The sequence below is a fragment of the Heteronotia binoei genome, chromosome 16 (assembly GCF_032191835.1).
Source record: "Heteronotia binoei isolate CCM8104 ecotype False Entrance Well chromosome 16, APGP_CSIRO_Hbin_v1, whole genome shotgun sequence".
Lineage (NCBI taxonomy): Eukaryota > Metazoa > Chordata > Lepidosauria > Squamata > Gekkonidae > Heteronotia > Heteronotia binoei.
Genome location: NC_083238.1, coordinates 51,303,603 through 51,319,652, shown reverse-complemented (window position 1 = coordinate 51,319,652; position 16,050 = coordinate 51,303,603). Strand labels below are relative to the sequence as shown.

The following is a 16,050-nucleotide window of genomic DNA, read 5'->3' as shown; positions in this document are numbered from 1 at the left end:
GCTCAGTTCCCTGGATCCCATGGGGGAAATACAAAGAAAGCACCTTTAAGACCAACGAGTGCTAACATTTTAAGCATATTTTAATTGTGTTTGTCTGTGTTCTTTATAAAGTTTATATCTCTGCTACCTAATCTTAAATAGGTAGACACATGGCCTGACATGACATGGCCCAGCCCAACCTGACATGGCCTGGCCCAACAAGGTCTCATTTATGTCAGATCTGGCCCTCATAACAAATGAGTTTGACACCCCTGTTCTATGGCATTATATCCCACTGAAGCCCTTCCTCTCCCCACGCCCTGCCATCGTTCGGCCCATATTTCCAGTAATTCCCCAGTCCGGAGCTGGAAGCCTTGTGGACTAGCCTGATTTGTATCTGACAGCAGTAGAAACATGGTGGCACTTCCTACCTCAGCTCATTTACAGGCAATGTCCACATTGTCATTTTGTAGAAACAGACAGTGTCCCATCACGTAGTCCAACAAGAGAAGAACGGCCAATGTGAATATCCAGTGGCTTTTTATTAATACTGAGGATTTTTTTCTGTAATAGGGTTAGTTACCTTATAAGCAGTGTTCCCCCTAAGCTGAGTTAGCGTGAGCTAGCTCACAGATTTTTAGCCTCCAGCTTGCACATTTTTGGCTTAGCTCAGGAAAAACGGCCCCAGAGGACGCTAATTTATGCAGTAGCTCACAGCTTTAAGGCCAGGAGCTCACAAAGTAGAATTTTTGCTTACAAGACTCTGCAGCTTAGATGTAAGTATTGTAAGTTACCAATGGCACAGAGTGTTAAAGCTGCAGTCCTGCAGTCCTAAGCTCTGCTCATGACCTGTTTGATCCCAGCAGAAGCTGGGTTCAGGTGGCCAGCTCAAGATTGATTCAGCCTTACATCCTTCTGAGGTCTGTAAAATGAGTACCCAGCTTGCTTGGGGGTAAAGTGTAGATGACTGGGGAAGGCCATAGCAATCCACCCCATAAAAAGTCCGCCAAGAAAACGTCATGATGTGATATCACCCCATGGGTCAGTAACGACTCGGTGCTTACCCAGGAGACTACCTTTTTACCTTGAGAAGGATTCTGAAAACATGGCATGGAAATAATTCTAAAGAAAGGAAGTAAAGTAATGAATATACGGGAAGAATGGGAAAGAGACAGCTTGCCATGTCTGACTGCTGGGACCTGTGAAACTTTTGAGCGCAATTCAGCAGAGGGAGGTCATGCCCTTTGGTCAAGGAGTACTTTTTGGTGTTTTCTTTCCTCCTCCCAGGTGTACGCTGACTACGAAAGCAACCCCCAGCTACGGCAAGCAATTGAGTTCGCTTGTCGCCAGTTTTACATTCTGCATCGGAAGCCATTTGTCCTGCAATTGTTTGCCAGCGTGGCTCCGCTCCTGGAGTTTCCTGTGAGTAAAAATAGATGTCCTATTGTAGTTTTTACATACTTCATTTAGGGCCAGGGCTAGCTTTGCCACCAGGAAAACTTGGCAGTTGCCTAGGTCACCAGCCTTCTGGGGGCGCCCGTGTGACTCGGTGATGCTATCAGCGCAGGAGGGGGTGCCAGAAGTCAGCCTCGCCTAGGGTGCCAGACACTCTAGGGTTGGCCCTGTTTAAGGCAGATGGGGTACCTGAATCCTGGCCTGGTTATTCTTGATTACACACTTTGTATTTTGCCAGGGGTTCCCCCATCTTTTTGAGCCCATGAGACAAAATGGCTGCCACAAGACTGGAGCCAACCACCAAATGTAAGAGGGTGAGGTCATAATAAAAACCTGATAGTAATTCACAGGGCTTTTTTTTTGTAATAGGAACTCCTGTACCCAGGGCTTTCTTTGAGCAGGAACACACAGGAACGCAGTTCTGGCTGGTTTGGTGCCAACAGGTGTGGCCTAATAGGCAAATGGGTCCCCGTTGAGCTTTTTCTACAAAAAAGGCCCCGTGTGAAACAATGGTGATGCCAGGGGGTGTGGCCTAATATGCAAATAACTTCCTGCTGGGCTTTTTCTACAAAAATATTCCTGCCTCTACATATTAGGCCACACCCCCATGATGTAGCCAATCCTTGTGGAGCTTACAGTAAGCCCAGTACTAACCTGTAAGCTCCTGGAGGATTGACTACATCGGGGGTGTATGGCCTAATGTGCAAAGAAGTTCCTGCTACAAAAAAAAAGCCCTAGTTCCTCTATTTATTTATTTATAAATTATTTTATTATTTTTGATTTATAGCCTGCCCTATCCCGAATGGGCTCTGGGCTAGTAGCTCAGCTCCAGATATTTTTCCAGTCGCCTCTTGAAGCTATCTATGCTTGTCGCTGCCACCCCTTCCTGCAGCAGTGAGAGTATCACTGTTTAGGGTTTGGGTGCCTCAATGCAACACGCGGAGACAACAGATACAGATTGGATTCAAGACTGCTGCTTTTGTGTAAAGCAGACACACTTCCAAAAAGATAGCTCCAAGTGGGCAGCCGTGTTGGTCTGAAGCAGTTGAACAAAGCAGGAATCAAGTGCACCTTTAAGACCAACCAATTTTTATTCAGAATGTAAGTTTTCGGGTGCTCTTAAGCACACTTCATCCGATGAAGAATCCAGCACAGTGAGCAAAGCCAGACATAGCTGAGCAGAGCCATACATAGCTTGTAGGCAGTGGCCCAGAATGCAACATGGTACAGATTTAAGAACCAATGACAGTGAAGTAAAATTATCTGGTAGGCAGTGGTTTAGAATGTAAAATGGTACAATGACAGAATAGTAAAATTAACAATTGGGCAAGCCTTTGATCTGAGTAGCATGAGCATGCAAAAGCAACAAAACAGCAGTATGCAGTAAAATTAACAAATTGAGCAAACCTTTGATCTGAGTAGCATGAGCCTGCGAAAGCAACAAAACAGTAGTATGTCAAAATGTGAGCTTGTCTGTCAATGACAATGGGAAATAGGTTCAATATATGTAATGGGATAAGCAACCAAAGTCCCTGTTTGAGTGTGTCAATACAGCTAAAAGAGAAATACATTGGATAGTGATGTTCTTGTCCACCTAATTTACTTTTTAACATGTAAACATAATTCTAGTTTGTCATAGGAAAAAGGAATACAATAAAATATAGTGAAAATGGGTAAAGCATATGTAATGAGATATGCAGACAATATCCCTATTTTGAGTATGTCAATACAAATATTTATACTGATACACAATTCTAAAAGAGAAACACTTTGGAATTCTGTGGGTGTATAGCTATACTCACTGAGAGTCGGTTTAGCATCTGTAATGAGATAAAAAACCAATATCCCTGTTCAGTCCTGGGGAGGTGTTTGTTCCAAGTTTCATAATAATTTGTAATTCAGCAATTTCTCTCTCCATTCTGTTCTTGAAGTTCCTTTGCAGTAAAACAGCTGCTTTCCAAATGTCGCTCTCCTTGCATCTGGAAATATGAAATGAAAGGTAGGCAGAACCTGACAAATCAGAAATGCATTTTTTTTTAAATACAGGATGCGGCCAGCAATGGACCGAGCAAAGGGGTGTCATCTCAGTGCCTCTTTGACTTGCTGCAGTCCTTAGAAGGAGATACGGTGGATAATCTGGACATTTTAGAACTGGTAAAAGCAGAAAAGCCTCTGAAATCTTTAGGTATTTTCCAAAATTTCATTTCATTTCCTTATAATATGTCTTGACTATTATTATGTATGTGAACTAAAGTGTATAAGGACTGAATTGAATGTTCCGGCCTGGTTCATTGGAGCCATACGAACGGAGTTCCCATTTTTTGGGAACTGGGAACAAAGGGCAGCAGGATTCAAATACCTGCTCCCCTGCACCAATCACAGGGCCCCGGCCGGTTTGGACGTGCTTGTGCGGGAACCCAGAGTTGTCTATAGTTGTGGCCCTGTTGGCCGGTTCTCCATTCTTGTTAGTGCAGCCATCGACTATGCTGCTGTACTTAATAAAAAGCTGTTTATCACCGCTACCTCGACAAAATGGACGCTAAGATAAACCAAACATGTACTGAGCAAAACTTCCGACACAGGGTGGTTGTGTGAAAATCACGATGTTTGCTGCAACCCCGGCGCAGATAGTGGGAAATCGGAAGGGCTGGAAACTCTGTGTTGTCAGCTGTGTTGTCCTGCAGTAGAAGAGTCCAATCTGAGTCCAGTAGGACTGGAAAATGGAAACCCAGGGAAGAGTGGAATGTTTGTGGGATGATTGGACCGAGCAAAGGGGTGTCAGCTCAGTGCTTCTTTGACCTTCTGCAGTCCTTAGAAGGAGATATGGTGGACAATCTGGGCATTCTAGAACTGGCAAAAGCAGAAAAGCCTCTGAAATCTTTAGGTATTTTCCAAAAAAAATTCATCTCCCTATAACACGTCTTCAGTGTCATTTTTGAAAATGCTTCCGTTTCAGCTTCTTAAAATGGGGAACTATGTAGACAGTAGGGCTGGAAAATGGAAACCGAGTAGAGGGGAATGTTTGTGGGATGAAACTGACAAGAGGAGGTGCCAAGGGGCGAAGCACCAAGCTTCAGGTGTGGTCTGGGAACAGAAGTGGGTTGGCAGGTGAGGGGGGAGGAGGAAGAGTTGGAAGAACTCTGACTGATCCAAGGTCACCCAGCTGGCTTCATGTGGAAGAGTGGGGAATCAAACCCGATTCTCCAGATCAGAGTTCTCTGCTCTTAACCACTATGGGAAGGTCTGCGGGGCTGGGGATTGTGGGGCAGGAAGTCAAACCTTCTACCTAGATGGGGATCCCCAACCATTTTAGAGCCTGTGGGCAGTGTTCCCTCTAAGCTGCGTTAGTGAGAGCAAGCTCATAGTTTTTTAGCCTCTGGCCCACACATTTTTGTCTGTGGCCCCAGAGCAAACTAATTTAGCTCCCCGCTTTAATGCCAGTAGCTCACGAAGGAGGATTTTTGCTCAGAAGGCTTCACAGCTTAGAGGGAACATTGCCTGTGCGCACCTTTGGAATTCTGACATAGGATGGAGGGGGCAACTACAAAATGGCTGCCACGGGAGGTGGAGCCTATGTACAAAGGGGTAATTTTAACGCTGGAAAATGGAAGTGAAAGAAAATAAAACCAATACTGTGGTGGTACCTGCTGCTGAAACAACGTTGTTTTAATCTGCATAGCCTATTGAATCTTCAGTCAGAAGCCCTACCAGGCATGAGCCTCATTTGGTCCCACCCACTTTCTAAAAACACATTGTGGATGCCAAAGTGTTAGCAGGTGCCATTGCACCCATGAGCACCACGCTGGACCCCCAGTCCAGATTTTAACAAGCAGACTACTGTAGTGTTAAGAGTTTCACAGAAGGGGAATCCTGCCTGGTTTGGGTTTGGGTTTTTCCTGCAACCGAATTCCAAAGAATATGCCAAAAGCCAAAAAAAAATTGAGAGACGGGGACTGAAATTCACTTAATGGTTTTAATTAATCAGCCAGCATCTTGGCTGCAGGTTTCCTGGTGCTCTCCCCCCTCCCCCCCAAAAAAAATTAAGTAGTCCAACCAATTAAGATGGGCCAGGTTTTGTTTTTGTTTTTTTGTACTAATGTCCTCTTACCAGTGAAATTAACCAGGAATTGACACTGAAAGAGAGCGCTTTGCCCATGACGCTTCATCGGTTCCAATCACCTAACACTGGGTTGCGGTTGTTGGTTTTCTGTGTGTCTGTGTGTGACGTCCACTTGCACAAAGTCTGTTCCTCCCCCTTTTCAGATTTCTGCTATGGCAACGAGGACCTGACTTTTTCTATCAGCGAAGCCATCAAGTTGTGTGTCACGGTTGTGGCCTATGCCCCTGAATCGTTCCGAAGGTACCATTTATTTGGGGACTGGTTTATTGGTTTTGTTTTTGTGGCACACCTGCAGACCCCTAGGCATCTCTGAGAGTATTGCTGAGAATCTTCCAGTGCTCAAGCTTCTGCCTCTTTTGAGCCACGGCGCATGCCTAGGAGAGCGAAAGTATGTGTTTTTGCTCAGTTCCTTCCAAAGACCACAGCAGCAACGCACTTTGGCACTTTCTTCTCTCAGATCATCCACTTCCGTATATTGTTAAATTTCAGAGGGCAGCTGTGTTGTCTGCAGTAGAACAACTCAGTTTTAGTCCTGCATCACCTTAGAGACCAACAAGTTTTTTTTGAGGTGTGAGGTTTCAAGAATCAAAGCTCTTTTTGTCAGATGCAAGTTGGAACAGTAAGGACTCAGGGATCTCCATTCTGACTTGTATCTTATGAAGGGAGTTTTAACGCCTGAAAACTTATGTTTCCAAAATCTTTTTTGATCTCTAAGGCATTACTGGACTCAAATCTAATTGTATTTAGCTAAGATTTTCTCCTCGGTCTTTCTCTTTCTTCAGTGGTCCTGCTTTTCTATCTTATTGGTTGCTTCTGGTTCATTTCTACTACTCTGCCAGTCTGTGGCCCAGCACACACCACCTTTTTGTTAGAGTGAGCAACTCAGCATGACTGAACATTGGTGGAGGGGTGCTACATCGCTCTAAGTGTGTATAGGTGTTATAAGAACATAACATAAGAACATAAGAGAAGCCATGTTGGATCAGGCCAATGGCCCATCCAGTCCAACACTCTGTGTCATAAGAACATAAGAGAAGCCATGTTGGATCAGGCCAATGGCCTATCCAGTCCAACACTCTGTGTCACACAGTGGCCAAAATTTTATATATATATATATATGCACACTGTGGCTAATAGCCACTGATGGACCTCTGCTCCATATTTTTATCCAATCCCCTCTTGAAGCTGGCTATGCTTGTAGCCACCACCACCTCCTGTGGCAGTGAATTCTTATATCCTTGAATGGGATGCCTCTCTTTGTCGTCACCTGCTGGGAGCTGCCCTCTGACTCCTCCTCTCTCTTGCTTTGTCCTCTCACTCATCCACATGACCTTCCATGGAGACACATGTCTCTGAGGTCTCTCCTGTAGAGGCAATGCCCCCGTACTTCCACACACATGATGCTGGACAAGCTGGCCATTTGTAATAGGGAAAGTACCCTTTAGATTAGGCTTCTCTCCCTCCTTTCAACTCCAGCCTAATGTGAATTGGATTCACTTGTCTCAGTCTTCAGATGTTGATGGTCCTGGAAGCCTTGGTGCCTTGTTACCTGCAGAAGCTCAAGAGGCAAACCTCCCAAGTGGAGACGGTGACTGCTGCGCGAGAAGAGATAGCGGCTACAGCTGCGCTTGCAACATCCCTGCAAGCCCTCTTGTACAGTGTGGAAGTCCTCACCAGGTAAGCCTCCCCCTGCCCCCCCCCCCCGATTTTGACTTCAGAGAACATAACAATGGGCTTTTTTTGCTGGACCCATAACCTGTTGGGTTAACTGGTATAGTTAGTCCAGTACCCACTATAGCAGAATGCCTTAAAGCTACACACACACAGTGTTCGTCCTTCACTTCTAACATCTTTCATGTTTCTAGCCATGGTAACAAATGACAGTAGTGTGCTAACTTATAATGGAGACCAATTCCAATCTGTTAAAGGAGAATTTGACTTGGTATTTTGTTGCGAACCGAAAGCTAAAAAGCTTGTGTTTTCCCACTTCTTGATTCGTTTTAAGTTGCAGACTTGGGGATCAGAAACAAATTCTGGACTTTGATCGTAGTTACGTTGATAACAGCAATTAACATTCTCATGGCAAATTCAACATTTTCAGCCAAATACAAGTTCTGACACAGTCCTTCCCCATTGAATAGGCCAATGACAGCTCCTCAGATGAGTCGGTGCGATCAAGGCCATAAAGGAACCACGGCTGCTAATCATGCCATGTCCTCGGGGGCCAATACCAGGTAACAGAGGGCTTCTTGTTACCTCACTGTTAACACCAGCCCATATCACATGTAACTAGAACATATACTGGAATTTCAGATGGTGGCTTTTTAACTGGCTGATGCATCTTTATTGATAGGCAATAGGGGGGGTGGGGGAAATCAAAGGCTTGGTTCAGATGATCTCTCTGGATGAAATGGTGCGTGTTTGTGCATGTGAGAGACAGGGAGAGAGAGAGATTGTTTCTCCTCACGTCACCCACCAGACTTGCTTGTATGCAGAAACAATACACCAATTCTACACATACTGGATGTTAAATATGTACACCCTATTTTAAATTAATGCCCCCGTGTAGATGTCCAATGGGGTAGACTGCCTTCAGGTGCGGCCTGGTAATCTCTCAGAATTACAGTTGATCTCCAGACTACAGAAATCAATTTCCCTGGAGAAAATGGTCGCTTTGGAGAGTGGACTGCAATATGTTGTCCCCCACTGAGGTCCCTCCCCTCCCCAGGCTGCACCCACATATTTCCAGAAATTTCCCTTCCCAGATTTGGCAACCCTAACGTCCAGAAGTCCAGAAGCAGTACAATCACAATGGGTGGAAAGGAAACCAAGTTTTTGCTCCCTCCTCGAACCCAGGAGCGAAAATGAGCGATATTTTCTAAACTGGACCAAAAATGTATTTCAAATCCTACATGATTTCTTTCTCGCCACTCTGCCCCTGTTTTCTCTCTAGGTACCCAGAGCAAGGAGCCAAGCTGCACTTTATCAGGTATCTCCTTTGCATTTATGACTAGCCCCTCCAATTCACTCTCGCCGGATTCCTTTTACCATCATTGACACATTGGATGCCATATCAAGCTAGGGCGTTTTGACCCTGCTTAGCTTCTGAGATCTGATGAGATCGGGCTAGCCTGGGCTATCCGGGTCAGGGCTTCTCTTCTTAGCCTCTCACAAAACTATGCCACTCGCTCTTCCTTTGCTAATGTGCAGGGGACATTGCTTCTGTTGCAAAGGAAGGTGTCAGTTGCAATCCTTTGAGTTTATCAGTGCAATCCCTGCCCCACCTACCCCTGGACTCCGCTTTCTCGTGGCACATCTTTCCCTTTGTGCAAACTCCAGGGAAAACCTTCATTTGCTGGAGGAAGGCCAAGGCATCCAGCGAGAGGAACTGGACGAGAGGCTCGCTCGCGAGGAGTTCAGGCGGCCACGGGAGTCCCTGCTGAACATCTGCACGGAGTTCTACAAGCACTGTGGCCCCAGACTGAAGATCCTGCAGAACCTGGCCGGAGAGCCCAGAGTGACTTCTTTGGAGCTGCTGGACGTTAAATCTCATATGAGGTATTCTGCTGACTGCGAGGATATGGTTCAACTTGTATAAATAGGGAGAGCGCCTGGAGAAGTGGACATGAGGCGATAGGTCAGGGGTGGCCAAGGGTAGCTCTCCAGGTGCTTTTTTGCCTACAACTCCCATCAACCCCAGCCAGCGTGGCCAATGGCTGTGGCTGATGGGAGTTGTAGGCAAAAAGAACAGCTGGAGAGCTACCATTGGCCACCCCTGAGAAAGGTGTATCCCTGGGAGCCTTTTGGCTGTGGGCAGCACAGTACCCTTTCGACAACTCGAAATAAATAACTTAGAATGAGTAAGAAAATGCCCAGCTAAATGCAGATATAGGAATCCAGTTGGAGGAGGGGGGGAAGATGTTAAAGTGGACCCCTGGATGTTAGAGAAGGGTGCTCAGGGACTCCTTTTGGATACTCAGTTGGGACTGCAACACCCCGGGAAGGTGGGGTTTGACCCAGGGAAAAGAAGTGATCCACAAGGAAAAACGGATATGGGAGATTTAGACAGAATTTGTGGGGGTTGTGCCTTCTGGCTACTATCTGGTGATGTTAGAGGAAGGTTTGGAGGTGCGAGCAGTGAAAGAATGGGGTCTTCAGCACCCCGGGAAGAGAAAGCAAAAAGGGGGAGGTTTGCTTGTGGCAGCAGTGAAGGGATGGATGGGAAACAGACTCCTGGATGTTACAGAGGGTGCCCAGGGGCATCTTTTGGATTCTCAGTTGGGCACCCTGAGAATCCAGGGAGCTGCAGCACCCTGGGAAGGCAGGGTGACCCAAGGGAAGGAAGTGATCCAAAAGGAGAAGGTGGTATGGAATTTGACAGTGGTTATGGGGGTTGTGCTGTTGAAGGTGTTGCTGGCATACCAACACCTTCACAGGGGTTTAAAGTTTAAATGCAGAGTTCACTCAGCCTTCTAACCACACCTGAATAAAAGCCAAATAGCATTGGTTTTTATTCAGGTGCGGCTATTTTGGTAGCTGAGTTTTTGGGGGTATTTATTCAACTTAGTATACATCGAGCATACACCCCCTCGTCCACACACAGTGAAAAATCTTTGCATATTAGGCCACGCACCCCTGAAGTAGCCAATCCTCCAAGAGCTTACATTTTTGGAGGATTGGCTACATCAGGGGGTGTGGCCTAATATGCAAAGGAGATCCTCTGCATATTAGGCCACGGCCCCCTGATGTAAGCCAATCCTCCAAGAGCTTACAGGGCTCTTAGTACAAGGCCTACTGTAAGCTCATGGAGGATTGGTTACATCAGGGAGGTATGGCCTAATATGCAAAGGAACTTCCAGTAGCACCTTAGAGAGCAATGAGATTTTTCAGGGGATGAACTTTAAAAAGAATCCAAACTCCCGTTGTCAGATGTCTGATGAAGGAAGCTTTGACTCTTGAGACTTGACTCCAGCTCTTTTACTGCAGACCGACATGGCTACCCAGCGAAAAATCTTGTAACATTAGGAAAATATGTTCCCAGTTGCTATATTTTAGACCAGGCAGCCCTAGCACGGAGTTGCAAAAGAGTAGCATGGAAGGCTATTTTACTCGGCACACAGAGCCAGTACTTCACTCAGGGTGGAATTCTAGCAGATGCTCCTTTGCATATTAGGCCACACACCCCTGATGTAGCCAATCCTCCAGGAGCTTAGAAGGCTCTTTTTTTGTAAGCTCTTGGAGGATTGGCTACTTCAAGGGGGTGTGGCCTAATATGCAAAGGAGCTCCTGCTAGAATTCCACGCCTGGTTTCACCCAAAGCGAGCTCTGAGGTGCTGGCAGCATTCCTGGAGTGCGAATTGGTCCCAGTGTCTAGCTCACCCTCATATCCCACCCCTCTCATTTGCTGGCATGCCAACTCCTTCACAGGGAGACATTGTGGGTTCTTCAGCACTTGGGCTGAATAGGTTGCCTACCCTTGTTGTGGGCTCCCTGTTTTCCAAACTGCCTTTGGAAGTGAGAAGTGGAGGGGGAGGGAGAGACATGGGGAATGATGACATGCAGATGGTATGACATCACTTCCAGCGAATACCCAGAAGCAGGGCTCTTTTTCTAGCAGGAGCTCCTCTGCATATTAGGCCATGCCCCCCTAATGTAAACCAATCCTCCAAGAGCATACAGGGCCTACTGTAAGCTCTTGGAGGATTGGTTACATCAGGGAGGTGTGGCCTAATATGCAAAGGAACTTCTGCTAGAATTCCACCCCTGGTTGTGCAAGCGGAGTCCCTGTTTCTGCTGTGTTTGCCGTTGGCCTGCTCTGCTGTGCCTGGGAGGAATCCGGAATGACTGATTTTGCTGGCGGCAACATGCACTGAAGTCAGAATACTTTATTTGAAAATGGATCAGCAAAAATGGGTGTCTGTCTCTCTTGGGGCCCAGGGACTGCCCATGACTTGAGTGGCAGTCTGGGAGCCAAACTCACCCTATCCCGGAGAGCTGGGGGACCCTGCTCGGGGGCTCCTACCCAGCTGCGGGCATCAGAGAGAGCTGGGAGGAGCTGACGATGATGGTGGCTGCAGCGGCCAAGGGCCAATTGCTGCTGTTGCGGCTGCCAATGAGTTCATCAGCCAGCAATGGGCAATCTGCTGCCTTAGAGGCCTGGGAAAGGCCTTGCCAAATAGCTAAGATTGGATTAAAGCAGTTGGTAAGACCTGTGAATTACAGCAAATTAGCATACAGATAACAAAAGAATTAACATACAGACATGAGAACTGAATAACTTACCATGTGTAGTTAGATAAGAACCTGAGATCTCTGTTAAGCCCTGGAGGTTCCATTGTCCTGAATGTTGTAATTCGGCAGTCTCCCATTCTAGATTGTTTCTGAAATTCCTTTGCCATAAAACAGCTATTTTGAGGTTTCCCCTTGAGTGTCCTGGGAGTTCACGCAGTACACAGTTTTCAATTAGGTTTCTCATTGTGTTATTATGTTTTTCAGTGGTCGTTATATGCTGTTTTTCATTCATACGTTCCAAGTGTATTGAGCAGATGTGTCTCCATCTAGCAGAACATATGCCATTGCCATGGAAGCAAAGTGCTACTTTTAGTTTAGTAGAGTTTTTGCACTTCAGTGGCGATGAAGTATACAACGTTGACTTTCTCAGTGGTTGTAAGTTCAGGTTTGGTTTGTGTCTCTGAAGGCAACGTGGTTTGATTCCCCACTCCTCCACATACACCTGCTGGAATGGCCTTGAGTCAGCCATAGCTCTCGCAGCGGTTCTCCTTGAAAGGGCAGCTGCTGTGAGAGCCTCTCAGCCCCACCTGCCTCACAGGGTGTCTGTTGTGGGGGGAGAAGATATAGGAGATTGTAAGCCGCTCTGAGTCTCTGATTCAGAGAGAAGGGCGGGGTATAAATCTGCAGTCTTTTTCTTCGCTGGGAGCTCTATTCTTTCTTTCTTACCCCCCCCCCCCCCCCGATGCTTGCTTCTGGGTTCCTGGGCTCCATTGCTCAAACCCTTTGTCAGAATTTTGCTGCACCCTAATATTTCCCTCCACAAAAAATGGGAAGATAACTGAAACATACAAAGCAGACAGATGGAAATCTTCATTATGCCACTATGGCCACATAGGAGAAGTAATTTAAAAAGTGTGATGGGAGTAAGGTGTTATGATGACAATTATATTTCAAGAAGCATTTTAAGGTAGAAGCTGAGCTGATGTAATTTAGTACACCTTCCGGTGATGTCAGGGGTGTGCGGCATATGCAAATGAGTTGCGCTAATGAGCTCCGGCACCGCTTTTCCCACAAAATGACCCCTGGTTCTTGCCCAAAGCAATGCTGGTGGTTACAGTCATAGGCTTACGTCCCTCACATTCCTGTTCTCTAGTTTTGCAATCATACTTGGTCTGTGTCTGTCGGTAGGCTCTTCTGACCCAGCAGAGACTTCAGCATGTTGTTCTCTTACAGGACTTTTTTGTAGCAGGAACTTTTTTGCATATTAGACCACGCACCCCTGATGTAGCCAATCCTCCAAGAGCTTACAGGGGTCTTAGTACAGGGCCTATTGTAAGCTCCAGGAGGATTGGCTACATCGGGAGTGTGGCCTAATCAGGGATTTTTTTGTAGCAAGGACTCCTTTGCATATTAGGCCATACACCCCGATGTTGCCAGTCCTCCCAGAGCTTACAGTAGGCCCTGTACTAAAAGCCCTGTAAGCTCTTGGAGGATTGGCTACATCAGAGGGGTGTGGCCTAATATGCAAAGGAGTTCCTGCTGCAAAAAAAAAGCCCTGGAGTTACTCGTAGCTCTCTGCTGAGAAGCTTCTTGCGCAGAATCCCAGATTCCCCTCTTAACGAGCCATGATTTTAGGTTGGCAGAAATTGCACATTCCCTTCTGAAGCTGGCGCCTTACGACACCCAGACGATGGAGAGCCGTGGGCTCCGGCGCTACATCATGGAGATGCTGCCCATCACCGACTGGACAGCTGAGGCTGTGCGGCCAGCCCTCATCCTCATCTTAAAGAGACTGGACCGTATGTTCAATAAAATTCACAAGATGCCTACTTTGAGGTGAGCAGGTGGGACGGAAACCCTCGGGGGTCCGTTGTTGATGTTGCACGCCTTGAAGGAAGGGGTATGTCATTTTATTGACAGTGTTTTGCTGCACTGAACCCTTTTACAGCAAAAGAAAGGAAATGTATTTCTCCTATTGTTGAATGTGCATGCGCCCCCCCGTGTGTGTCTCCCGACAGCAATAGAGGAAATGCATCTCTTGACGAAGAACCATGAGCAGAAACTCTGAAAGTGTAGCATGTACCACAAAATAAGTATCCGGGAGTAAGATGTTTGTTCTTGTTTCTAAAAAAAAAAAAGATCATACGAAATTATCCTTAGAAAACTTACGAGCGATGTAAGAGGGCAGGGTGCATCTGTGAAGGGGTGTTACCCCACAGCGCCCCCTGTGGCTATGTGTAGGTATGTGGATGTCAGCACTGCTGTGCGTGTGATTTCTTTCGAGCCTGTGTGCAACTACAGAAATTTTCAAATAACTTAAACACAGAAAGCGTAAAAGTCAAAGGAATTTAATCCTTCTGAAGGCTAGAAAGCTCTACTAGCGGCTTAATTAGTTGTGACCCAGGAGAGCTGGTTTCAGACATTTCAGAAGTCAGTGTTATTTTCCTGCCTTGTGAGCCCTTGTTTACAGAGCAGTTGGGTTTTAATGTGTTTTCACTGCAACAGCCCCAGATCTTTTTTTTTTCTCTTTCCTCTCCAAAAAAAGTAAATCTTCTGAATCTCCATTGATGCTGAACTGCAACCTAGTGATTTCTTAACGGGTTATTCATTGTAAATAAATAACGGTGCCAAGTCTGCCTTCCTTCATCTTGCCCAATATTAAAGTCAATACTTTTATTTCCTCTGATCTTCCTTCTTGTATCTTTCTCTCATATAAAAGGCTGTCACCGACGGGAGTGGGCTTTTTTGTTTGTTTGTTGTTTGCTTCGACTCTCTCATCTGTCCTTTTCCAAACTGCGCCTATGATTCCTGTCTTCTTTCTTCATCTCTGAAGCCCTAAACAGCACCGTGGGACATATAATGGCTAAAACATTGGCTGGTTACAGACGGGCGGTTTAAGCCGCCCCGAGGATGGCAGGTGAGCACCCCCAAAAAATGCTTCTACAAGCGCACATCTGCCCACCGGCCCCATCCCTCGCCTGAGCTGTCCCCGACTTACCAGGGGCCGGCTTAAAAAGGCACCACTTTCAAAGTATTCCCTTTTTGCTGGGGCACCTCCCTAGCTGCCTGGATAGCCAAGAAGCACCCAGAGAATACCCAGAGAGCTGTAGACAGGGCGTGTGAGCGTTCTAGACACTCCCCAAGGTGCCTGCAGCCCATCTCTCTTCTGCAGGCTGTCAGGATGCTCCAGGGCACTCCTTTTCCGGCCAGCTCATTTACAGGTTGGCTTGATGTTGCCCTGAGCCAGCTGTCTGTTAACAGCCATTCTTAATTTTTTACAATATATCCTTCAAAACCTCACCGGTTGAATTATCACTCTCACGCAAAAAGCGTGTAAACAAACATTTAGCGCACAGTTTATAATAAGTCCGTACAGCAAAATAATAGAACGAACACCCACACAACGCTCCCCTGGACTGTTTTCTAAAGTCACGTCTCAGAGGCACTGCCTTCAGCCGCTTCTTGCAGTTCAGAATCTGGGTGGAGACAGGGGCATCGTTCTGCACAACTTCTCACAAAGAGATAAAAAGACCGTATTTCCTGGATTTCCTAGGGCATTTTCGCACTAACCTTAATCGGCAGCGACATCCCTCTTCACCACGCAAGATCTGCGCAGATTTCGCACCAATTGCTGCGGAGCACCCGGAAGAGCCACAAAGTCCCGCGGCTTTTGCGGCGCAAATGGAAACTGCCAAAAACCGGTTTCCATTTGCGCCGCAAAAGCCGCGGGACTTTGCGGCTCTTCTGGGTGCTCCGCAGCAATTGGTGCGAAATCCGCGCAGATCCTGCGCGGTGAAGAGGGACGTCGCTGCCGATTAAGGTCAGTGCGAAAACGCCCCTACAGTTTTGTGGGTTTCACCCTTCATCAGTCTTCTCTCAATGCTGCTTTAACTGGAGCCTCAGTACAAAGAATTTAATCACGGATCAACGCGTACGTGCTCCAGTCTCTGCTACCGGATCTGTTCTTAATTTTTTAGCTGTGTGGTGACAAGTTCTTTCAACCTGCTGAGCATTTCTAGTTTTACTTTTAAGAAAACCATAAAATGCTCCTTGTCACAGGAAAGGAGTCAGCCCTTGAGAACCACCCTAAGTTGCCCCCCTCTTCACTTCTTCCGTCAAACATTTCGTTTCAGACTGGGAAAGAGAAATCTCACTGAATATCAATTAGGAATATAGGAACAAATTTGGGTCATGTTGCATCGAAAGGATCACACAACCAGTTCTCTAGTTGTCTTCTGTTTTTGTAGCGATGACCCAGTAAGCTT

At 46.5% G+C, this 16,050-nt stretch overlaps 1 protein-coding gene across 1 annotated transcript in view; it reads left to right on the top strand.

Moving 5' to 3' along the window:
• The window catches only part of UNC80 (unc-80 homolog, NALCN channel complex subunit), a 219,538-nt gene that overhangs the window by 150,185 nt on the left and 53,303 nt on the right, over nucleotides 1-16,050 (top strand). The window contains exons 45-52 of the mRNA XM_060257048.1: nucleotides 1,267-1,401; nucleotides 3,481-3,619; nucleotides 5,698-5,794; nucleotides 7,061-7,231; nucleotides 7,696-7,788; nucleotides 8,508-8,543; nucleotides 8,894-9,112; nucleotides 13,421-13,621. Coding sequence (XP_060113031.1) covers nucleotides 1,267-1,401; nucleotides 3,481-3,619; nucleotides 5,698-5,794; nucleotides 7,061-7,231; nucleotides 7,696-7,788; nucleotides 8,508-8,543; nucleotides 8,894-9,112; nucleotides 13,421-13,621 — 1,091 coding nt within the window. The remainder of the gene's footprint in view (nucleotides 1-1,266; nucleotides 1,402-3,480; nucleotides 3,620-5,697; nucleotides 5,795-7,060; nucleotides 7,232-7,695; nucleotides 7,789-8,507; nucleotides 8,544-8,893; nucleotides 9,113-13,420; nucleotides 13,622-16,050) is intronic.